Here is a 25,024-nt window from a genome sequence, read left to right as displayed (position 1 = left end):
CCTTTTTTTTTTTTTCGTTCTACTCCTTTTTTTGACCCCTTTTTCTTTCTTTTTTTTTCCCCCCCCCCCCCCCCCCCCTTCTGGAAAATAAAAATAATGAATGGCTGTTTAATGTAGTTTAAAAATGACTGTGTTAATCACATGAGAGTTAACTTTCTGACAACTCAGTGAAGGAGAGAATTTTCCATCCCTCCGTTTTGTTGCCAGTGTCCAGAAGAAGTTATACTGTTGAGTAATAGTAGCTATTTCCTGACTGTACATTTATTATACTTAAAGTGATGAACCACAGTAAATAATGTGTAAGATTTTCTTTTCAACCTGTCTTAATATATCTGAAACAAAACCCCAAAGAGCTACAATTTTTATTTGTTCTGTTAAAATGCAACAAGTGTGAACTTTTTTTTTGTCTTGCAGCATAAGCAGCACTATTATGGATGTAGACAGCACAATTTCCAGTGGGCGTTCAACTCCGGTTATGATGAATGGACAAGGAGTTCCTGCCTCCTCTGCAAAAAGCATTGCTTATAACTGTTGTTGGGACCACTGCCATGCTTGCTTCAGCTCCAGCCCGGATTTGGCAGATCACATTCGCTCCATACATGTGGATGGTCAACGAGGAGGGGTTGGTGTTACTTTTTGTTTTCTCCATCTTTCTTAGTTGCCAATATTTTACTCTTTAATGACAGTAGCAAAATTTATGGTTTAAAGTATCAGTTCTGTAGCTAGTGACAACTAAGGTTGGGCCTTCAGCATTCTGGTATTAGGAATTCAGCTATTGTCTTTTGCATAGTTCACTTGATTTGGTATTCTGTGTTTTTGATTGAATGTCGAACTTTAAGAATGTACTAAGTTCTTTTAAGTAAATGATTTGAGGCTATCAGGTTTTTGATGGATGTGCTAACTTCTAAACATCCTGAAGCTGTTAGTGTATCTTTAAGTGCTTATATTAGGAATTAATTTTCTTAAAACTATTAGTGTATGTGTTACTACAGTGAACTCAGGTGAAGTCATATCTTAATTATTTTTACAAATGGAGTCTCAGTAGAGGTAAAATATATACAGAATGTATAATAGGGAAGATGTAAGACTCATTGACTTGAGAGTACAAAGTCTTATCGAAACAGCTCAGTAGTACTGATGGCAAGTATACCTCAACATAATTGCATCTACTGTTTTTTGTTTTGTTTTTTTTTTTTAAATTGAGGTGCATATATAATCATGTATATTTCAGTCTAATCCCTGGTCAAATGGTGCCATTTCCTTTGGTCTCACAATTTCAATGTTTCAAAACATCTTCCAATAGAGTAATTTCAACTCTGTACTTACTACCTGGCCCTCCCCAACCTCCCAAATTACCTTTGATTCCTGGAATATGTCGTGTAAACTACCTTTACATTAACACAAGCAATCTGCCTGCTTTCGGTGCTGTATGTTGCAGCTCTTCAATTTCTTGGAGAGCTAATATCAAATCTTAACCTAGAATAGTCATTACCTTTTGTCTTTTTGTCCTGTGACTTCTCCAGAAGTGAAGTGTTTTGGCCATTACTCTCTGAGTGAATAAGAGACTTAAATAAAATGCTAATTTGCATTACTTTAATTTATTATGTAATTGTGTCACTGAGACAGCTGTGACTCTGGTTGTATTTAGCTAATTTTTTTTGGTGTGATTGAACTTTCAGCTTCATATTTGGTGACTTTTTTCAGTCTAAGCTCTAAGCAGAATCATCCATCCAGTGAGCTGGCTTTTTAGCCACCCATGAGATGATTTCTGTAGTTCTGTTCATAGGTTTATAAAAGTGTTAATATGAATCCTGGATGAAACAACGAAATGGATGAGATAAATTGGTATCCTGTGGGTTTTCACATAACTGCATCTCTGGGGATCATTGTTATGCCATCCATGAACCCTTTTAATTTCTTAAAAAGGGACTGGAAGATTTTTCAGGGTGGTTTTTTTTGTGGTTTTTTTTTTTTTTAAATTGGATTTCTGTTCACTTACATTCCATGTGATGTGATTTATGGATATTTTTATTTAGAAAATGTTAGACTGTATTTGTCTTTCTGAAAGAGGAGTTTGTTGGAAGCACCAAGTGTCTAATAACTGTTGCATTCAGTTCACACTTTCTATCCCCCTACTGGAGTTGGTTTATTTTTTGAGAAGTTCTTCAACTTGATGCTATGGAAGGGGACTGATCGTGGCTGTTTTGTTTCAAGGATTTGCCTGCCACCTGCTGGTGAGGTGTTTAAGTGGTGTTAGAAATTATATTGTGGTTTTGATTGGATTTCAGGTATTGCTTAACTACATTGACTATAAATTTGAAGAAAAGTGAAGGTAGTAACTGCTTATTGCGAACTTGAAAGCAATGTGATAAGCATCCTTGTATGGTAAAATGTATATTTTCAACCTAATACTGATATAATGGCTCCAAACCAGATAGATCCATGAAGAGCCCAGGAAACTTTTTGACAAAACAGTTTTACTTCCCCAAAATTTTTTTTCAGAAATATTTCGGATTCAGCCTTCTGACAAGGTTCCCAAGAAGCCTCGCCTGGACTTCTGATGGGTTGTTGTAAAACCAAGTGCTTGTTTTTTGGAGGGATTGCATTTCCGCAGTCTGTAACTTCATAGTAATACTCCTTTGCTGAGTGCCCCACAGTCTGCAGTTCCTGATGGAAATATTGGGACAGTTACAGAGCTGTTGCAGAGCCAGGAATCTCGGAAATTCCAATTCTGTGGCTGCCGGGGCATCTCAAAACTGAGGAGTGGCAGACACCAAAGGTTTAGGGGCTTGAGCCTTGTGTGTCAGTAGGTCTGGATCAGTCATACAAACATGCAGGATTTTCCAGCTTTGTATTAGTAAGCTGGGTTACCTATATATTATATAAGAAGTACATAGCACTCCTGTGGCTGCTCTTTTGTTTTGAAAATACAATCTTTTGAAGACTGAGTTTTTTAATCTCTAAAAGAGAACAAGAAGCTCAAATCCAATCAGTTTCCTGCAGTTCTGAAAACTTGTATTATCGACAGTGCTGTTCCTGGGGATTGTATTTTGCTGCTACAGATTAGGACTGCACCTCCCTTCACACACAGACCTGTTGAGGAAATTCTAATGAAAGGCAAGTTCATTGAGCTTTTTCATTCTCTTGGTTATAGACAGACACAAGGACAGGAGAGAGAAAAGCAGCATGAGTAAGTTCTACTCCCGTAATTGCACTATAGTGCATGTGACTGATCTGTACACTGGAAACACAAAACACCCATAGGTTTTGAATCCTGTGAGAACTTGTAACTTTCTTCATCAGGAATTGAGTATAAGTCCCTAACTAGAGGTATCTGGTATTCCATAATGTAAAACTCTGGTATCTAAACAACTGTATTGTAATTAAGAGTTTTCACTTTTTCACTCTGAAAGAATAAAATTATTAATTGCTTATGAGAGTAAATTATTTAATTTCTATATCTGCTACCCAGAAAATGTAAATTTGTCATTTAAAAATCTTCTGTCTCAATATCTGGCAGATACAGATATTGGGTACAAACACAAACTTTTTACAGTGGATGCTGTAGCTCTCAATTGTGTTTATCTGCAGGAGTATCTTTTTTTTTTTTTTTTTGGTATTTTATTCCGGTGACCAGCTTTTTGGAATACTTGTGGTTGCAATTATTTTTTCCTTGGTGAGATATGAGAACTGTGTTGCAAAATAAATGGTTATTGTTCAAAATTCTTTGAAGTACTTTGTATTGTGAAAACAGGCTTCTTTGCTAATCAGATTTTTAAATTTTTTTTTTACTGTTTTCTTTGACTTGTGTAAACTTACTGAATTTTTACTCTATTAGGTGTTTGTTTGCTTGTGGAAAGGTTGCAAAGTATATAATACACCTTCAACAAGTCAAAGTTGGTTGCAGAGGCATATGCTGACACACAGTGGGGACAAACCTTTCAAGGTAAGGTTTATTGTAACATATATCATCCCTTATTTTAAAAATGATCCTATTTATTTTTCCTGATACAATATATTAATTGAAAAATGCCATCGCAGGAGGATTTCTTAAAAAGCATCCAATGAGCTGAGCCTTCATCTTTGCAATAATAGTCCCTAAAGGTCCTGTTCTGTTATGAAAACAGGTGAAGATACCATTATTGCTTCTCTATCCCTGTTTCTTTCAATCTATAAATGGTAGGGGAGTGTAAAACTAAATAGTGCTGAAGATCAATTTTTTTGTGCATTTTCCAGTTGAGCTGCTTACTCTGTAACAGGGAGATATTTTGCCCCATGCTTTACACATCCACATTAAACTCTGGATCATGCCTGATGGTGCACATTCTGTGCTTGAATAAGGGCTGATTTTGTTAAGAAAATTCATTTGAAACACAGTCAGTGACTATTTATGGTTAACCTCTCTGAGAATAATAAGGAAGTCAGGAATGCAGGACCATTGAGCTGACTGTATTTCCTGCATAGTATTTTCTAACTTTCTCTTTCTTTCTCCCCCTAATCTGTACCTGCAATTCTAGGTATAGTAGTGTTTATCATTCCCATATCCACCAATCCGTTATTAATGAGTTGCTTCATCCTCTTATGGATACAGTTGGGGCAGTTCATAGCTGTCAGTCCTGGATCACTTGATGGTAAGTCCCACCCACACTACTTCAGACTGAAGTTCTCCTTCCATGTAGGATATGACAATGAATTAGGGTTGGGTTTTTTTTGGTTGCTTTTTGTTTTGGTTTGGTTTTTAAGTTTAGGTAGCATTTTATGCCTTCCTCTCCCCCACCCCCTAACCCCACCAAGTTTTAGTCACTGTTTCTCCGCTTCCCTTTCCTCTCTTTCTTCTCAGGTTAATATCTTCTGGTTTGTGGGTGGATTTTTGTTTGGTTGGGGTTTTTTTGTTTGGTTTTTTTTTAAGGCAGCTTTATTACTAAAAAATACTTTTCTGTTACAGTGATGTCTTCCAGAAGTTACTTCTGTGTAGCTTATAACAGTAGTTATGACAGAAAACAAAACTAAACTCAAAACCTAGAGAGTAAAAATAGTACAGTGCACGTGAAAAAGTTTATTAATAAAGGTTAGACTAATTTCCATACTGAACCATGTAGTTTAATTTGAAAGTCTCTGAGAGTGAACAGGAAACTTGTTCTTGAGGTTATCATACCCTTTGTTCAAAGGAATAAGGTTAGCATGCTCTTGGAAGCATAGCATAAGGATCATAGATCCCTGAAAGTTCGCAGATGTGATTGTTCCAGCAACTGATCTAATCTTAAATGCTAATCCCTGAATAAAATAAAAACAACAGTTATCAGAGGAAACTTGTACCTTAGGTCTTCTCATTTTGGAATTAAATATTTTACTTACCTTACAGTATAATGGCAAGCTTTTGTCTTGAAGGAAAGTCTTTCAGTAGGATAATTTGTATACTTATTTGGTCTAGATCAAAGAAACTCAGTCTTAGAGACACTGGGTTTAAAAGAGGTGGGCATAGCTCAGAAATACCAGTAGTACTTTTGAGTCTGTTAGAGTTACCTGGCAAAGTCAGTAAAAGTTGGTATCCCAGTTTTTTAGCTAGGCTGGTTACAGCTAGAGGCCTAAAATCTAAAACAATCAGTTCTGATAATAATCATCTTGTGTTAAACATGTGTTACTTCACTAGCTGATTTTCTGTACTTTCTGGTCACACTAAGGGAAAGAACAAAACACAGGCTAGGATTGCAGTAGCTAATCATCATGGCTCAGTGTGTGTCACTTCAGCATTTTTTCCTACTGTTGTCTTTAGTCCCACTGTTTGTTTTTTATCTCTTTATTTCTCAGTCTGTTCCTGGGGGGCTTTGAATGGAGGATAATTGTGGTCTGAGTAGAATTTTGCAACCTCTTTTATTCCCCTGCCATTTATGCTGAATATAGGCTTCAGGGCTCATATGAGGTAGCCAAGTATGTAAGTGTCTGTGATAGCAACCTATTAATTAACTAGCCCCCTTTCCTCACTTGCTTCTTTTCTTTTACAAGCTTTTGAAATCTACAGTCCGATACAAAAACACTTAAAGTGTTGGATATTAGTCTTGGATCGGTCCAAGAACAGCCATTACTAGTTGTTTTACGGCAGTCATTCAAAAACAGAGCAAATGTTTCTGTTTGGTGCATTTAGCTGTTCTCATAAATCTTAATTGCTCACCTTTTAGGAAAAGCCAAATTTTTTCAAGTCAGAGTTGGATTAAGGACCTCTTGATGATTACTGCAGACAAGTTATCTCCCAAAACCTAAATTACAAATGAAATTTCTATTTCCTTGTGGGAATATACTTGAGTTCTAGCATAGGAGGAAGGAATCTGTCATTTTAGAGAACTTGCTGAAAATACCTTTTCATTCAGTGTTTATTTAAAAAATAAGTAAATGAATGTCAGGATTTTTGAGGAAAGCCATAAAAGACAGTGATGGAAATAGTATGGGTGTATGCTGTTGTCTGAAGAACTGCTGGTCAGAATGTTTTTAAGAAAAGCAAAGAATGTTAGCTAGGAAAGTGACAATTAAAAGCATGGAAAATTTACTTTTGTGAAGGTGAAAGAACACTATAATCGTATAATGACCAGAGAAGAGTAATAAATATATGGCAGGTTGCTATATTCTCATATTTCTAGTTAAAATAAGAGACAAAAGTATTTTCTTAAATTGAAAGGCAGTTGGGGACTGTCTCAGGCATAAAGCTTTCCTTTGCACTGTAACTACTCTGTTGAAGGATATGTCCCTGTCCTGTCACCCTTTTGCTTGCAAATGGACTCATTTTATGTAGTTGCCCATTTTGGGTTTAATTATCTATTTTTGTGATACACATGGTGTTGTCCTTTGATTAAAAGTTTATCCAGCTGTAAATGAGCTGCTGTGCTTTCATGTTGAAAGGTCTTTGTGGGTTTACCTGCCCTTTCCTTGCATTCATATAAACTATGTGACTGTGTAATTAATTTGTCACAGAAATGAACTAAATTCTAAATTACAACGGCAAAAAGTTTCAAATTTTTCTAAGTTTCTCCTTTTTTTTCTGTTTGTGTGGTTTAGTGTGTCCCCCTCAGCAATAATATTGCATGCAATACCTGTGTCACAGAAAAGGTAAATTTCCTTATGAATACCTGTTTTTGAGACCTTTGTTATGCTATCTCCATTTTTATATGGGGCAATTTCCTGGTAGCGTATGTCCAGTTCATAAGGAGGAGACATTTTATATCTGAGTCATCTGCTGAACTAAGGGGGGCGGGGGGGGAGATACCTTAGATCTTTGGGCAGAGCTCAGTACCTCAGTTCCCCTTTAGTCATCATATTGCTTTTCTGTGTATCCCCTCCCTTTTTTTCTAAGTTTTTAATACTGATGGCCTTGGGTTTCTTGTGGAACACATGGATGGATGTTTTTTTTGCTTGTTTTTTTGAGGCCATCATCACTAAATTTTATTACTGATAAAGTGTCTTTTCCTAGGGCACCCACCAATCCCTCTAGCAAAGAAAAAGTGTCCATCAAATGAGACATAGTTACCATTGCAGCTAGTTCTCAGTCTGTAGTCAAATAAGATTTCTGCAAAGCAGCATGCTTTTCCAATCCTACTTTTGATAAGCACCATTTCCTAGATTTGTTTTTCTTGTCAAGAGGAACAAACAAACAAACTGGTCTTGCAGAACATTGTGCTGGTTGAGAACTTACGGGCCTTCTTTGGCCCACTGTTAGGTAGTTCTGAAGTTATTCTGCTCCTCTTAATACCTGAAGTTCATTGCTCTTGTGCTGCTGGAAGTTTTCTCTTTGCTTATTGCAGTCTGATTCTAGCCATCCTTTAATATTTTTTTTTTTGTCATTGTAGAGATTCATTTAATATAGGTATTCTCAGAGCATGTTAATTGTTTCTCTGAAGACATTTAGTATGTTCATGTTTGTGTATGATTTTGCATTCAGAGTTGAGAGAGAAAAACATAAACATCATTCATTTTTAGTTCTGCTGTTGCGTAAGTTTTGCGGCTTTTTAGAAACTGGTGGAATATTGTAGAGTATCATCAACATGTAGTGGTGGTCTTGTCAAGGCTTCAGCAACTTAAAAACTTTCAGGCTTTCAGAGCATGTAGGCAGGTGAATCTAGAGGAATAATCCACTGAGTTAGAAAACAGATGCTGGTAGCGGTCTTTGGCAAGCTGAGAAAAAGTGAATGAAGAAATTCTATGTTACTTGTCTTAATAAGTATTTGAATAGTTAATGTGCTGTGACAACCTGTATTTTCCAGCATGGTTTCTGATACTGGGGAAAAAAACACCTCCAAAACCCAATCAAAAAAACCCCAACAATAATAAAAAAAACCCACTCCCCCCAAAAGAAGTACTACTTGCCATGCCTTGTTGCTGTACAAGGCATTGGAAGTTACTTGAAGAAATATCAAATAAACTCTTAAAATGTAGTCTAGGTGACCACTACAAGATGTTAGGCACAATGAAAGGACAAATAGTAGAGTGAGCACAAAACAGTGGGAGATTTTATGCAAAATAATTGCATATAGCAATCTTCTGTAAATATAAGACTGCATGTGGGTATGTTACCAACTGCTTTCACATACTGATTCCAGTGGGTATGCTCTTAATGTTAAGATTAGTAATGCAAGGTTTGCTCATGAGGAGTAAATGCTTTCAGTAACATTGAATGACAGTACACAAGTTCATTGGAGTCCTTCATCCTTTGTTTAGAAGGGGGGAAGAAACTAATAATGAAATTTGGTGCTCATTCTACCACCTGTAACTTCCAGAATTCATTAAGGGGTGACTGTATTTGGTATGACTCTCAGCAGAGTAACACTTGTTGAAACATAGAAAACACAGACAAGCAGCTTCAGTCCTCATTTGGAATTCATGTCTATTAACTCTCTTGGCAGAATATCTTCTATCCATTAGAGCACTGCAGATGCAGATAGAAAATGTAAAGGCATTCTGCCTGAACACTTAGATGTTGAGACAAAAAGAAGGTTTATCCAGATGTCTAAAATATTGCTTTTAGATTTATTGGAAAAATTGCATATTGAATATTCTAAAAAGGAGATTTGGTTATTTTGAATTTAGGAAAAAAACCTGTATTGCTAGATATTTTTATATCCTGTTTGTTAAAGTCACTGGTCATTACTGCCCATTAATAATGGTGGGTATGGGTACACTGGAGAAATTAAACTTCTTATGTGTTGACTTATTTTCTCTTGAAGTAACATATCCACCAATCCGGACCCAATCTGTCATATTTAAAATCAAATGCAAAATTTTGAGATTTAGGTTTTGGGGGAAAAATGAAGAGATTGGTTTAAAGTTGTGCATAATAGTTGAGTTTGATTTATTAGAAGCCCTCTAGATCTGTATAATTATCTGGTGGGAAGCTGATTTGGTGTGACTTACCGTCCAGAGATCCTGAAGTGACAGCCTGAACTGCTCCTTTATCTTTGGAGAGAAGAGACTTTACCCATTAGTAACGGATTGCTGGATATATTATTTTAGAGAAAAAAAGAAAAAACCAGGTAAGATTTTTCTCCTCTTCTACTATTTCCTGTCTACTACAAAGGCACTCTGTGTCATCTTTGCTATATCAGCTGTTGGTTATTTGATGACGTGATCAGGTAGTCTCAAACTACACAATATCTGAATGTAATGATTCCTGCAAATAATTCATACTGTGGCTGCAGACTATAAATAGGCATTCTGGAAAAATAATCATTTCTAGTTGCAAGTTACATATGTTGAAGATTTAAGGATGCTGGTTTGGGGCTTTTGAAAGTAAAACTTGGGTAGAGCAAGAAAAGTGGTAGCTTCTGTAGGTAATCCATATAGAGTATCTGTGTTTTCTTTGTACATAACTAGACAAAAGTTATGACACTGAGTCAAACTGCAGTTTGTCATAAAACAATGTTTCCCATCTGACAAGAAATACAATTAAGCCTTATGAACTTGTGTTTTAAAAAGTTTTAGAAATGTGCCTGACACAAGGTTTATGTGTTGTTTTCAGAAGGTATTGCCTTTTGATATTATATTGTAATAAACTTGGAATGTGGTAATGCATGCACTGTACTGAGACTTCAGGTTATTTTTGACCTCTAGCAGGCATTGGCAAGACTGAAATTTTAATTTCTCAGTGTGATTGAACTTCAAGATATGGGGGGTTTTGCATGTTTTTTGTGTCAGTGTTTGTCAGATCTAAGTTTAGGTTTAGTTGCTTAGTTTAGTTTGATGAAACTGCTTTTATGGGCAAGACAGCTATTTCAAGGACTTAAAAACTGGAGAATAAAAAATTGTTTGAACTAATGCACACATGTATTTTACCTGTATCTGTTGATGGTGAGTTTGATCATCTTTAATACAACTAAGTGGGTCAGGTTGGGTGGGGCTTTGAGGAATCTAATCTGGTAGGAGGTGTCCTTGCCCATGGTAGGGGGGGGTGGAACAGGATGATTTTTACAGGTCCCTTCCAACCCAAACCATTCTATGATTCTGTAAGTATAAATTTCCATCTTCATTATTAATTTGAAGTAATAAATACTGCATTGAGGTTACTGTAGTGTAAATGAGATTTGGATCTTGAATGTTTTGAATTTCATAGATGTGCTGGGATTTCTTAGCATGGTGAGTCACTACAGTGTAAGTATACAATATTGCTGTTGTTGGAACATAGGAAATTATAGGGCAAGGTAAAAAAGCGTAGGTAGGTTTTTGCTAAAAATCTTCACAAATCTTAAGATACTTATTAGTGGGGGAGACAGGGAGGAACAAATACGGTGTGAAGGATCCTAAAGCTTTTTGCCAGGGAATTATATGTTTGTAGCTAGCTCAGTACTTAGAAAACATTCCTTAACTTCCCTTAAAAAAAGAAGGGGGGGGGGAGGAGAGAATAAAAATGTGAAAAAAGTCCTCCTATTTTTTGTCTTTTACAGTCTTGAAATATACGTACATATTTTTAGTCCTATAGCAAGTATTTAGTCCTTGGGGATAACACAGGTTTTTCTCTTCATGGACACTATATTGTTTTATGAAGATCATGGAAAATAATTTGCTAGGTCTGAGGCAAAAATAGACTTTTCAATTCTGCAGCCACAGTTGGAAAACAACACAGGTTTTAGGGACAAAACAGCACAGCTGGGTTTTAGGGACAAAACATGCTGAGTGGTGTTCTACTGCTGTTTTCTCGTCTTTCAATCAAATTTGCAGCCTTGGGGCAGATGACTGTAAGAGCTTGCAAATTCATCTTTAGTCTTCAGAGAAACCTTAGCACTGCGTACATAGTTGCAACGTTACTTGTACCCAAACTCCTGTTGGAGCTGCCTCATCAGTTTGCTTTGATGGGAATTGCTACAGAAGAGAGGTTGCTGTGGTTTAACCCCAGCCAGCAACTAAGCACCATGCAGCTGCTCACTTGCTTCCCCCTGCACCCAGTGGGATGGGGGAGAGAATTGGGGAAGGAAAAAAAAAACCGTAGAACTTGTGGTTTGAGATAAGAATAGTTTAATAGAACAGAAAGGAAGAAAATAATAATGATAAAAATAATAATAAAATGACAATAATAAGAATTGGAATATACAAAAGAGGTGATGTACAATGTAATTGCTTACCACTTGCTGACCAATGCCCAGTTGGTTCCTGAGCAGTGATTCCCCCCAGGCCAACTCCCCCCAGTTTATATACTGGACATGACATCCCATGGCATGGAATACCCCTTTGGCTAGTTTGGGTCAGCTGCCCTGGCTGTGTCTCCTCCCAACTTCTTGTGCCCCTCCAGCCTTCTTGCTGGCTGGGCATGAGAAGCTGAAAAATCCTTGACTTAGCGTAAACACTATTTAACAACAACTGAAAACATCAGTGTGTTATCACCGTTCTTCTCATATTAAACCCAAAACCTAGCACTATATCAGCTACTAGAAAGAAAATTAACTCTATCCCAGCTGAAACCAGGACGGGTACAGATGGAAGAGCTGAGGAAGATGGGAAGGAGGGGGAGGAGCAGAACAGATGTGGGAAAAAGTTTCCAATGGTTTAGAGTGGTGATGCGGTTTGTGCTGCTGGCTGGGCAACTCATTTGCCCTACTACTATTCTCTGGATAAGAAGAAAAATCAATCATGTGGATACATAATTCATTGCAGCCAATGATGGAATGTGTATCTTAAAATCACTTTTCTATTACCCTTGTAAGGTCAGAGCACAAAACAAAAAGTTTGTGCCTCCTTCCCCAACTGTATAATTTAAATACTCATTTTGCAAATGAAATAATTGTAAATATAAACCAAATACTTATAAAAATACCAATAATCATTGTAGCCAGTACTAGCTTAGTTGCATGTATCTTGCGATTTCTGTGTTTCTGCTTAATTATTGTTGGACCTTTTCTTATTTTTTTGTTTGAGAAGGAGAGGCCATTTTCTTTAAATGAGAACTTTCTTAAATACTTCTGAAGTAATAGTAGCATCCCAAAATAAATGTATAAATAATTAATACAACTTTCAAGTTACTGAAGTTAAAAGTTTTAGACAGAACTGTAAGATAACTGTTTATTGGCTTTGTATAGCATTTACAAAAAGCGTTAAGCTGTTTCAGATTTAATGTGAGTAAGTAAGGTGGGTAAGGATGTATGGTTTCTTTACTTCTGCCTTGTCACAAGAAAGGAGGATGTTGGAGAACTGTTGAGAAATACAGAATAACAGTGCAGTATTTTGAAAGACAAGGGGATGTTGGTCTGTGAAGGGGAAAGTTATTCAGAAGCATTTATTTTCTGTGGTAAGAGTTTGTCAGTGCATTGTTTGAGATTGGTTTTATGCTATACAATATTATAGAATATTATATAGCATAGAAAAAATTATTATACCATGGAATAATTATTGAGAGTTCTAAAGTTCAGATAGAAATTTATTTCAGGTTATGCTTCTGTTTTTAAGAATTGCATGGTCGTTAAGAATTTCTTTTCCTTTTAGTGTGTTGGAGGTTGAGCGAGAAAAGTCAAGCTGAAAGATCTATCAAACTCCTATGAATGAGTGCCATATAACATGCTGATACAGTTGTTCTGTTCTTTTCTCATTAGTGTGTAGTTGGTGGGTGCAATGCCAGCTTTGCATCTCAGGGAGGACTTGCCCGTCATGTGCCAACACACTTCAGCCAGCAGAACTCTTCAAAAGTTGCCAGTCAGCCAAAGGCCAAAGAAGAATCTCCATCTAAAGCTGGAATGAATAAAAGAAGAAAGTTAAAGAACAAGAGACGACGATCATTACGTAAGTATTTCCAGAAGTAGAAGTTCTTGAAAGTTTTGTCTTAGATAGGAAGTTCCTCTTCATTGTGGTTGTTTCTCTGCAGAAGTGGGTCTGATAGAGTTGGTGATTGTTGGCATCCCTTCTGATGGGAGGAAGACAATTCCAGATTCTGTGTTCCTTTTTAGGGTAAAGCATCTATGTGTTCAGTAGAAAAGATCAGTTTTCTGTGAGCAAGTTTGAATTTACAATTCAAAAGATGCTTTTCATTTTAGAGTCACTTTTGGTTTACTAACTATGTTACTGTTGGAAAATGTTCTGTTTAGTGAGGATGAGATCTGAAGTTCAGTATTGCAGACAGAGATTGCAGATTCATATAAATTAGAGATAAATGCATATTATATAAGCTCTCTTTTGAGCACATTTCATTAGCTTAATGACAGTTTTATGAGCATAACCAAGATCTAATTTGGGGCAGATTTGATCTGCTACATTTTTTAAATCTTGCTCTGCACAGTTGATATTTGTTAATTTTATGTGAACCAATGTGCTGAGAAGTGTGATTTATCATTTAAAGTGAGAATTGTTTCCTCTAGCAAGTAATAATCACTTACCTAGTACATTTTTTAGTCCGGTTTGATCCAATTGTTTGATTCCTGAGTTGTCCTAGCATCAGACTAAATAACCATGTCAAATTTATTTAGAGAACAGAAATGGTTAGGAAAGACCAGGCTTGTTAAAAACATTACCTTTGTTTTATAATTGCTTTGGATGCAACTCTCCAGTACTGAACTGATTATTTACTAATTTCAAACTGTTACAGTGACAGTTAGAGACATGTAAAAACTGATTTAGATTTTTTTTTTTCCTGCTGCTATGTCAACAGATGAAGAAAAAAACTTCTATTAATTTTTACCTGTGGTGTAAAGGCAACCTTACAGTATTGGGCAGAAGTGCCAGACACCTTTTTTATGAACCACTGGACCTGTTATATTTCATACTGTCCACAGAAATGGAGCTCTGTTCATAAGCAGGCAATTATTTCAGTCCTGTTTCCTGGCTGGTGGTAGGATTTTAGTGATGGGGTGCTGTAAAACTTGTGTTACTTTGCTGGGTCAGTAATTACAATCTTATTTTTCCAGAACTCTTCTGTGGCAGAATACTTCGCTGTATTGATCTTTCTCTTCCTGTGAAGAAGTAGTTACCAATTATTCAAATAGTACTGCAACAATGGATGCACATACTAGTGGTCTTAAGTGATTAGTCTGTATCACTTGATTGTGACTATTCTTATCTTAATACCTCACCTGTGTTTTAAGCAACTGAAATTTGTGAAGCAGTGGTCATGTTTCTGCCTTGAATGCAAAGCCGCCTGTCCTGGACAGTTACAGTATCACCTAAAATTCACCTAAAAGTTTATTTCCTCTGTCTGTCTTCCACACTGTGTGACAACTATGCAGTTCAGTGCTAAAAGAGTCACTGTTAAGTTTGGTTATGTTTTTTTTTTCTTTCAGTTTTTTTTTTTATGCTTTTATCTTTTTAGTTCATCTTGGATTCAATGAGAGACTTACTTGGAATAGTTGCAGGTTCCTAAAAGATTATCTTGATTTGTTGACTCAAACAAAATATAGATGTCCAAGACTGGACATTTCAAAATTTTCACTTTCAGAGATTTCTGAGTTACATCTTAGCTTACTTCTCCATATTGATTTTGTTAGGTGGATGATTTAACGCACCTTAATTCAGTTCCCCCCCCCCAGTATATGCAGAAATAGTTTTTCAGGTTGGCATTTTATTAGTAATTGATGAACATTATTGACTTACAAGTTTCAAATCAGAGCTTCATAGTTAAAACTTCAAATTATTTGCTAAGGTGTTCTAGTCATAGTAGGAATTTACTTCAGAATTCTTGAATGAATCTATGGCAAAAAAAAGTAAGTAGTAAATATTATGGGAATGTTAAAGACCAGACTAGTACTTGAATGCTCTGCTGTCCTGATCAAGTGTTGCGCAGGAAGAAAAATGACAGCTGCTTGAGCAATTTTTTTATCATCTTGCCTCTTGAGATGAATGCAATGCTGGCTGTAGAGTTTTGCCTTAAGGCAAAAATCATCTCTAACTGAGTTGGGAACTGACTACTGTAACGTATTTCTCCAGAGGGTATGTGACCCAGAAATACATCCAGAGTTGATGGCATTTTCTGAAAATGCTAAGTATTGGTAGCTTTTCTTTAAAACTTTGTGTGGATTATTGTTGATTAGGTGAACTTAACAAAGGGCTGATACAATTCAGCTTGTCTTTCTGTTTCTTAGCTTAGTTTTAGTTAAAGACTGAAGAGTGGAAGTTTGTGTGTTTTGCCTTTTCAAGAAGAATGGGGGAGGGGAAGGACCTTAATCTAAGAAGAGAAAGTAACAAAATAACAGCATTAAGTATTTGCAGTCTAGAGTTTATAAAGCTAGGAACATAGATTTATATTTAGATATTTTAAAATTGTCCAAAAGGAGAGGTATTGAACATACGTACCAGGTTCTCTGGAAGTTGTGTTACAGGAAGTTATGACAAATGGATGTCAAGCAAGATGCTATTTGATAGTGTACAATCTGTTTAAATCATTCACAAATAATCATTTGATGAAAAATTATAGTTTTGCATCACAAAACAATTTTTCTCCTGGAAAAAATGTTATCAATGTGTTCTTTCTACCTCCTCTTGGTTTGATTAGACCCAGGCTTTTTTTTGCAAGGCGAAAGTGGCTTACTAAATATTTATTGGCAATTGATTGCTAATACATACTGCTATTGCAGCATACTTGTGTATAAATTCTTAATAGTTTAAATACAGCAAATCAATAAATTTGCTTCATCTGTTTTATATCTGAAGGTTAACACTCTTCTGAGAGACATTAATGCATAAATAAAAAAAGGAGACTTTACTGTGACTTTATATGTGATGACAACATGATCTTCTAACTTAGACTATAAAGAGAATTCTTACTGTTACTTCATTCTTCTTTTTCCTTTTTTTTGTAACATCTTGCCATTCTTAACTATTTTGGATTTCTTTTTTCCTGTCTGTTAACAGTATGTGGGGTTTTTTTAAGTTTGGAAATTAGTACTCTTATGATGAAAGCATGTTTTACTATAGACACCCTTATAGCTGGTTACATTAATGGTGCTATAGAGACCATCTGATTTGCCATATAAATGTTGATGCTCCAGAATAATTCAGGATTCCAGTCAGTAGCTTGCTTTTTCTTCTGGATAGCCTTATACACATTCACTGCCCCATGTACTCTGTCATTTAGAGGTATAGAGCCAAACATATTGAAAGTGTGTGTCTCTAAAATAGGTAATAGTATTGCTGTTCTGAAGCTACCCTCAAAGAATTTTTCAGAACCTAAGATTATATTTACAATATTGTCACTTGCTTTTCCAATAGTAAAGATGACGCTATAGTTATTAACAAGCATGACAATTAATTTCACTGGAGAAATGTAGGCAAGATAAGGCAACTTAACTGTTCATGGAATTGACAGTAAGACTATGTTAGTTATCTAAGACTTGGACTTTAATTTAGTATGCTACTGGGATGAAGATTCTAATTTATTTGACTTAATTGATGTGTACTTGGAACTTGTATTAAGCAGGAAGGGAGATATCTTACTCTGAAAATAATTTTGAGGGAATAGGTTTAAGATACATAGAAGATACAGCATTAACACTCAGTAAGGAATAAATAAAACTAATCATATGCCTTTGACAATTTATGCCCTTTCTTCTGCATCTGTTGAATATTATTCAATGGTAAATCCTGAAGAAATTTGCTATGTGAAACCAAAAGCAAAAATTGGGGATTGTCTTTTCCTTTCTACCCTCCCTTCCTTCTTCCCTCATATTTATTTGTAAAATATTTATATGCTTGCATCACTGACCACCTGCAGCATGAGCTGTGTTTCTATGTTACCACTTACAGTGAGAAAACGTTTCAGTGAGATGATTGCCTAATTGGCAGTATCCAGCTGAGATAGAGTAAGGACAGGACATAATGTACGGATGAATGCTTAACAACAATTAGTCGTAGGAGTGTAGCAAATACTACCTTTAAGTGGAATTTGTAGTTTGTTTTGAAATAATGGATAGATAATCTTGGTGAAAAGGAATATAGATGTTGTTTTAAATAAAGACAGCAGAACTTTGAATCACTGTTTTTGCAGATTATGGGATGATACATAGTCGATAATGTAATATCAACTCATGACTCATTCTTAATTTTAATTTTAGTGTGTTATATAGAGAACTACTGCTCTCAAGGCTTAAAAAATCTGAATACTTTCATTCATACTTTATTTGCTGATGTAATTTTACTACTATACTATATGGTATATTTTTAAATATTTGTGTGAAGTATTTCTAACAGTATGCAAATATATGCCTAGTAGCAGTTATTTTTTAGTTAAAGTATTTTTAGTGTAGAATTGATAGACCTTCTTTACACTCCTAATCAGAATTCAGTAATTTTTTACTGTTCAAGAAACACTTAACTATAAAAATCCTTTTCTGAAACGAAAAGGTCTTTATTAGTGCCTGCTGGTTTTAGACTACTTGTAAAATATCAGATTGATGTTAATTGCACTTTACTCATTATAAATTGAATTGTACTGTGTGATGTAGTTGGTGCTTTTTGGCTAGAAAATAATCTGTTTACTAATAATCAAAGAACGTGGAATGACAATTTGTACATAGAAACATATCAAGCAGTGTGGAGTTTTTCATGTGACTTTTCAGCATTATTACTTGTAGAGATAAAAGATTTCTTGACGAGCTAGTGTTTTCTGTATGTTCACAGTAATTCTTACTTAATACTTTGCTTTGTGTTCCACTGCAGTATGAAGCAGTTTTGGTTTTAGTACTGTTGTTGATCTCTTTGCAGCACCCCAATACTCACTGGAAATAGCTGGATTTTTCAGTGGTTGTAAATTCGATCAGACCAGATTGTTTTTAGTAAAGTTAAGAAATAAGGTATAGATACAATTCTGCTTTTAAGATGTTGATTGTATGCACTATCATGTTTTGAAGTACTTGAATACTATTTTTCAAAAAGTCACAGCAGCAATATTGAAACTATTGACTGTGCTGAAAGGGTGACTTGGCCAGTTAGGTTCCCATAAACTTCACAACCTAACTGGGCTGGTTTTGCATTAAATTAGAACTCACATTTATTAATGAGTTCTGCATTTAGTTTCTTTGTACTGGAACTTTTTTTTTTTAAAGAGATTATAGCAATGGATGTTCCCAGAGGTACTCACAAAAATTAATGAATTCTTAATTTTGAAGATTAAAAAAGAATAAAATTCACTTGAAACTTAAAAAAATGAGTGAGTGTAATTCAGTTTGTCAAAATAGCTGTTTCATCTACAAGGAGTCTGTTTTGACCAAACTTAAATGAATTGTGCCCCTCTTGGAGTCATTTCTTCCTCAGTTAAATGAATGTTTACAACTCATTGACAAGGTAGTGCTACTACCATAATGATAAATGATTTACTAATGACACCTCTCCTATTTACATGCTTGACTGTGTTTGAATGCTTTCAATGTGTTTAACACTAAGGGTCTCTTTTCCTTTTTTTCTAGCAAGACCTCATGACTTCTTTGATGCGCAAACACTGGATGCTATAAGACATCGAGCCATCTGCTTTAACCTCTCGGCACATATAGAAAGTTTAGGAAAAGGCCACAGTGTTGTATTTCATAGTACCGTAAGTATATATATTATACATTCTATTTGTTTACCTATGTGTCTAAAAAATCTAATACTTCAGAAAGATTTCTGTTTTCTTCTTACTGCAGTAGGCATTTAATCAGAAGTAAGTAACAGTGGGTATTTTACGTTGTTGATCTGTCCATTTCTAGTAGTAAATTAACTTTTTACAAGTAGTGTTAATAGTTGTTCTAGCTCACAAATTGAATAGCTTGCAACATTTCCTGTCTGATACACTTGGGAAAATATCTAACAACAAGTATGTGTTGCAGAAAAATTTGTCTGTATCTTCTAAATAAGAATGCAATTCAGACGGCATTTCCATAGTTGTGAGTGTCAGTGCTAATTTATCACAAGGAATATTTTGAGGGTAATTGTATAATCGAATATTTAAAGATGCTGATCTGAAATTTGGTTTTATTCCTTGTTTTCACTTTAAAAGATATAATCCTGAATAAGTGTATTGTCCCCCCCCCTTTTCTTTTCTTTTAGTAAACTTACTACCAAAATGTCAGTGAATTGCTAGAAGGAGAGAAGTACCAGGTGGGAAACTGGCCTTTAGTCCTGTTTCCACATACTGTTTTGTTAATTTCACTTGTGTTTGGATAGGCTAGACATCAGGATTAATTTAGAAAAGTTCATAATGGGGAAAAAAAAGCACTGAATTGGGGTACAGGGATCAGAAGTTCAAAAAGCTATGTAATCTCAGGTTTTCTTAACCAAATTGGGAGATATGGGCACATAAAAGGTAGAGACTCAGCTGAAGAAAAAAATGAAGAGATGGGACAAAATGGGGGGGGTGAGGGGGAGCACGCTTTGTAAATTGGCAGACTAGTGCAAGATGAACTGCAAATTGTCCAGAGAAGGAATGCTGACTGCTGTGTCTTCAGTTATGGCTTAAGGTTAACACATGATTCAAACTATTGAACTGTCAGTCTTTCCGTAAATAAAAGTTGATTTTATGTGCGTGAAAATTATTTCGTCCTGTTCTACAAGACTGATGATTGCTATAAATATCTGTGGCCTGTATTAGAAATTTTTCCCAAATGATTATTCCTGAACTTTATGTGCATTGAGCACCAGCTGCAAGTGGAGGTTTGCAGGTGGCTGAGCTGTTACTGTATTTAAATCTCATTCTAGTTTTGCTGGCCAACATGGATTTTACAATGCTGTGAGAAAAGCAGATTCTCTTCCAATTCACAGCTTGCTTTAATCTGAAAGGTTATCCAGACAGACCACTCAGTTGTGGAAGCTCACCTCTGGCTATTGGAATAATTCATAGGAGATGGAATTAGAGGGAGGAATGTGCTCTAAAACTGCTTCGAATTAACTTGGAGGAAGTGGTGAAAATCCTTTTAGCTTATCCATGCATGCGTCACTTGAGATGGTAGGGGGTTGATTAGATCTGAAATTGCTTCAGCTTCATTTGTGGGAGAGGTTGTAGCAGTGGGAGAACTGTTCTAAGATTCCAGCCCTATGCTGCACTTTGCTACCCTATTTTCGTGTGCTGCTACAGTTGCGTTGGGCTTGTGCTGGACATCAGCTATATTGATGAGATTGAGCCTAAAAACTGCTTTAAAAAGAAAAGGTGCAATAGAAGCAATCTTGCGGATGTACACTGTTATACTGAGCTAGTGGTCACGTCTGATGCAAACACATTTTATACAATTTAAAAGCATTAGGACATTGAATTTGAATAGTGACGGGCTAAATAGTATAATAAAGTTTGCGTGGTCCACCTTCAGAAAAAATGTGTAATTATGAGGGGCATTAATTTGAAAGGTGAAAAAAATGAAGATAAAATTGTCTTGCTGTCTGAAAACTGACATAAATTATGTAGGTTTATCTTTTTTATGCAGCATAAGAATAATGTCAGCACGATGCAGTATTTTACAAGATGCATATCCTAGTAAAAAATTATTAATGTGAATAATTTTTAAGCAATCACTGTAGGTACATTTCGTCTCCTATGAAAATGCACTGCTTTTATATATTTTTCTTTTAAACTCATCCTTTTCTTTATAGATGTGGAAAGCTGTAGAATGCAGTTATCAATAAAGCCTTTTTGAAGAAACGTTTTTTGCCATCCAGGGTTCATCTTTGACTTCTTTATGTGTTTTTTTTCTGCTTAGCTTTTTTTATTGGAGTCAAATTCTTGGTACTTTGATTCCCTGAATTGTCAGATGGAGAAAGTCAAGCATTTCCATTTAACCTAAAGAGCAGATACTATACTGATTAAAAACCGCAGCTTATAGGTTACCCTGTCTTCCATGCCCCCCCCTGTTTTTTGAAATGGCTAGAATTAATTCTCTAAAATACTTGAATACTAAAGTGTTCTTCACTGTTTTTAGCTTTTTCAGATATTTCAGTTCAGCAATCACATGTATTGATACTAGTTTTATGTGTTTTGAAATCTTGAAACTTTCAAACACAATAAGTGAGTAAAGTAAGACGCATACCAATTTATAGGGTGAATTTTTTTTCATCTTCCAGAAGAGGTCAGCAGAACTCCATTTCTGATTTGAGACAACTCTGATGCACGTTTCCTTCACAGAGATAAATTCAAATTAAATTTCCCTTTTGTTTCTGGGACAGTGCATGAAATTTAAAGAATATAGTAAGAGTCTTTTTCAAATAAAGCTGTACTGAGCATACATCTAGTGGCTGAATTAAATTTTTAAATGAAAAACTTAAATGGACTTGAGTTCTTTACAAAATATTTTTAAGTCTTCAAAGCATCATTATTGCAGACATGCTAGACTTCTTCCATTTCATTTGTAACTCTTGCAGACTTGACTATAAAGCTCTGATTACTAGTGTCAAAATAGCAAATAATTTTTTCAATTGCTTTTTGCAAAACTTTTGCAATTTTGCATTTGTCTGCATCAGAGCTGTGTTTCTGACTCTAGCCTGCCTAGCGTATGGTAAAATTTTCATTGCACTAATTGTGATAAAATTGAATACTTTTTATATTAAAACTTTTTAAAATTTTACAATTTCAAAATATATGTGGGAAAAAGCAATGACAGCTATAGATGCCAGATTTCTGTTGTCGCCTAACAGAAAGCTAGCATACTACTTTAATATTAAACAAAGATAGGCTTGTTCCATATATGGAAAGAGGATCTTCCATCCCAGTCAAAAACAAGTGAATTGCTCAGATTTTGAATATTGATAATTTAGTAGGGACAAGAGAAGCCAATGATATGGGGAAAATGTCTGCAAAATTCACATTGGATACAAGTATATCTCTCTCTGTGAAAGCATCCTAGCTATAACTTTCATAGTTTTCATGTATTATATATGATTAGCTCTTCTGTTATGAAAAAGGTTTTTTTTTTTTTATTTTCTACTGCTGAAAGTTACTTTATCCTCCTGTCAAACTTCTGTGTGTGTGAGAAAGCTGGTTCAAGCCCTTAGTTTAAGCACTGATTGCTTGAAGATGTTACTAGGGCTCTAGAATAAGAAAATGGTACTTGCAGTGGTACAATTCAGGCAGTACTTGAATTGCCCTAAATTTTGTACCTTGAATTTCTTTTGCACATCAGTGTTTCATTTTTTTTGAGTTTTTACAAATATCTCTCTTTTCAGTGTGTTGATGGTAAGACAGGAGACTCCTAAATTTTGTACTGAAAATGAGAAATTGTTAATGTCAGTTTGTACTTTTTTTTTTTTCTCCCGGTTGGAGAATGCGGGTGGCGATATTGGGTGGTTCTCACAGAGATCTATGGTGTTCTGGAACCACCATGAATTATATTGTAAATCCCTGTAGAAGCAGTGCTATTGATCATATGATAGAGGGACAGCAACCCCAGCTTTAACTAGTACTTAGATGTAATATGCATCTGTGTCTTGCGTGGGTCCCCCGCAGGGCCACAAGTCCTGCCAGAAAACCTGCTCCAGCGTGGGGTCCTCTCTCCATGGGGCCACAGGTCCTGTCGGGACCCTGCTCCAGCGCAGGCTTCCCACGGGGTCACAGCCTCCTTCAGGCACCCACCTGCTCCGGCGTGGGGTCCTCCATGGGCTGCAGGTGGAGATCTGCTCCACCGTGGACCTCCCTGGGCTGCAGGGGGACAGAGGGACAGCCTGCCTCACCATGGTCTTCACTACAGGTTGCAGGGGAATCTCTGCTCCGGCGCCTGGAGCACCTCCTGCCCCTCCTTCTGCACTGACCTGGGGTCTGGAGGGCTGGTGCTCTCACATGTTCTCGCTCCTCTCTCTGCTGCTGTTGTTCTTTTTTTTTTTTTCCACCCTTTTTAAATAGTTATCCCAGAGGCACTACCACCGTCACTGACGGGCTTGGGCCAGCGGTGGGTCCGTCTCAGAGCCGGCTGGCATTGGCTCTGTCGGACACAGGGGAAGCTTCTAGCAGCTTCTCACAGACGCCACCCTTGTAGGTGTCTCTCCCCCACCCCCTGCCCTGCTCCAGCCTTGCCATGCAAACCCAATATTCCAGTTCTCATCTACAAGCATATTGATACCTTCAGATATCATATATCTGTATTAATAATCTGGCTGTTAAATCCATGGTCACTTTTCTCGGCATCATTTTTGTTTAGAGGATCACTGCATAGTTGTAAAAATAAAACTTTAAACACATTTGTGAATTCCTTGAAATGTAATGACTAAGTTTAATATACCATGATATTTAGTTGTGGGAAATTGGTTTGGTTGATGCAGATTATGGACTTCAGTATTTAAGTTCTGTATGCATTTTACTTTAGCCTTTTTCGTAAAGATCACTTGCCACCCTTCTGTATTTCTGTGCTTTAAAGGTTCTCTAGTAAACTTTTGGAGTTTACAGTATCTGCAGTGACTGTGTAGTTGAAAGATTTAGTAAGCTTTTTATGCTCAGAGGTGCGGAAAGTGGGAGAATTGGTGTTTGAAGCAAATAGGGAAAATCTGTATGAAGTATTGTGACGTAGTAAAGGAGAAGGTGAGGGTAAATCAGTAGAAGAGGAAGCAAATGGCTTTTCCCTGTGTTTCTGGATACTGTAAATTATTGGGGTACCTTCTGAATGCTGGTGTTAAAGAATATATTTGTACCTGAATGAACAATATCTTTTTTATACTTTCTCTGTGTGGATTTCTAACTTTATCATGGCTAAAGGTGGGAGTATAGCTTCAGGGTCCTTCACCTGAAAACTATTCTCTGTGAGAGTATCTTATGTGCTGGTCTACTGTGAGCTAGTATGAGAAACTGAGAAAGGAGTTCTCACTTCTTGTCCAGGACCTTACCAGGGGAGTACGTATGTTCTGCTTACACTCTATCAATTGTTCACAGGTTTTTGACATGTCATTTGATTTGTCATTCATATAACAACAGTAGCAATTGTACTCTCTACAGTGTTAAGGGTCCCTGTTATGTATGCATTAAACAATCTGTCAGCCTTTGCCTCATTCAGTTCTTCGTTTAGGTATTGAAAAGCAATGAGTAAAGGTTAATTAGAAAGTTATACGTATGACGTGTCCAGATGTTAAAGCATTTGTGAGAGAAAATTTTATCCTTATGCCATGCTATAATTAAACTATAAGCCGCATCAGTTTCTCACACCTTCTATAGATGTCTTGTGGAACTACATGAGCATATTTGTAGAAGAATGTATGTTCTTCAAAGCTTTTGGAGTAGCTGCTTAAAAATTTGAACTATTTTAAAAGAAAGAAGACTACTTACAGGATGCGTTTTGTGGGTTTTGGTTTTTTTTTTTCAGGGATCACTCAGTAGACAAATGTTAAAGGAAAATATTAAACCTTGCCAAGAATGGCTTCAGTAGTGAAATATACTTTCTACTTATATATAGAATTAATAGAACTTTCAAAGAGTAAAACAGTTTGGCTTTTATGAATGTCCAGTTGAACATGAAGAACAACAGTTTTTGAGAACAAATCTGCATATTTGGTTTTAATTATGATTTATGTAATTATTATCAGGTAATAGCTAAAAGAAAAGAAGATTCTGGAAAAATAAAACTCTTGCTTCATTGGACACCAGAGGACATGTGAGTATATTGCTAGTGATACAGGACTTAAATGGGGAAGGATTTAC

At 36.0% G+C, this 25,024-nt stretch overlaps 1 protein-coding gene across 3 annotated transcripts in view; it reads left to right on the top strand.

The window, feature by feature from the left end:
• Positions 1–417: 417 nt before the first annotated feature.
• Positions 418–25,024, top strand: part of AEBP2 (AE binding protein 2) — a 32,407-nt gene continuing 7,800 nt past the window's right edge. For 2 of the 3 annotated variants that reach the window (XM_010566109.1, XM_010566107.1), the window contains exons 1-5: positions 418–622; positions 3,839–3,946; positions 13,059–13,245; positions 18,852–18,976; positions 24,910–24,977. In XM_010566109.1, the coding sequence (XP_010564411.1) occupies positions 431–622; positions 3,839–3,946; positions 13,059–13,245; positions 18,852–18,976; positions 24,910–24,977 (680 nt within the window). In that variant the 5' untranslated portion in view covers positions 418–430. The remainder of the gene's footprint in view (positions 623–3,838; positions 3,947–13,058; positions 13,246–18,851; positions 18,977–24,909; positions 24,978–25,024) is intronic. The other variant, XM_010566108.1, reaches the window with a different exon arrangement.

The sequence above is a fragment of the Haliaeetus leucocephalus genome, unplaced genomic scaffold (genome assembly GCF_000737465.1).
Source record: "Haliaeetus leucocephalus isolate CR32 unplaced genomic scaffold, Haliaeetus_leucocephalus-4.0 Scaffold206, whole genome shotgun sequence".
Taxonomy (NCBI): Eukaryota; Metazoa; Chordata; class Aves; order Accipitriformes; family Accipitridae; genus Haliaeetus; species Haliaeetus leucocephalus.
This window is presented reverse-complemented; position numbering and strand designations above follow the sequence as displayed.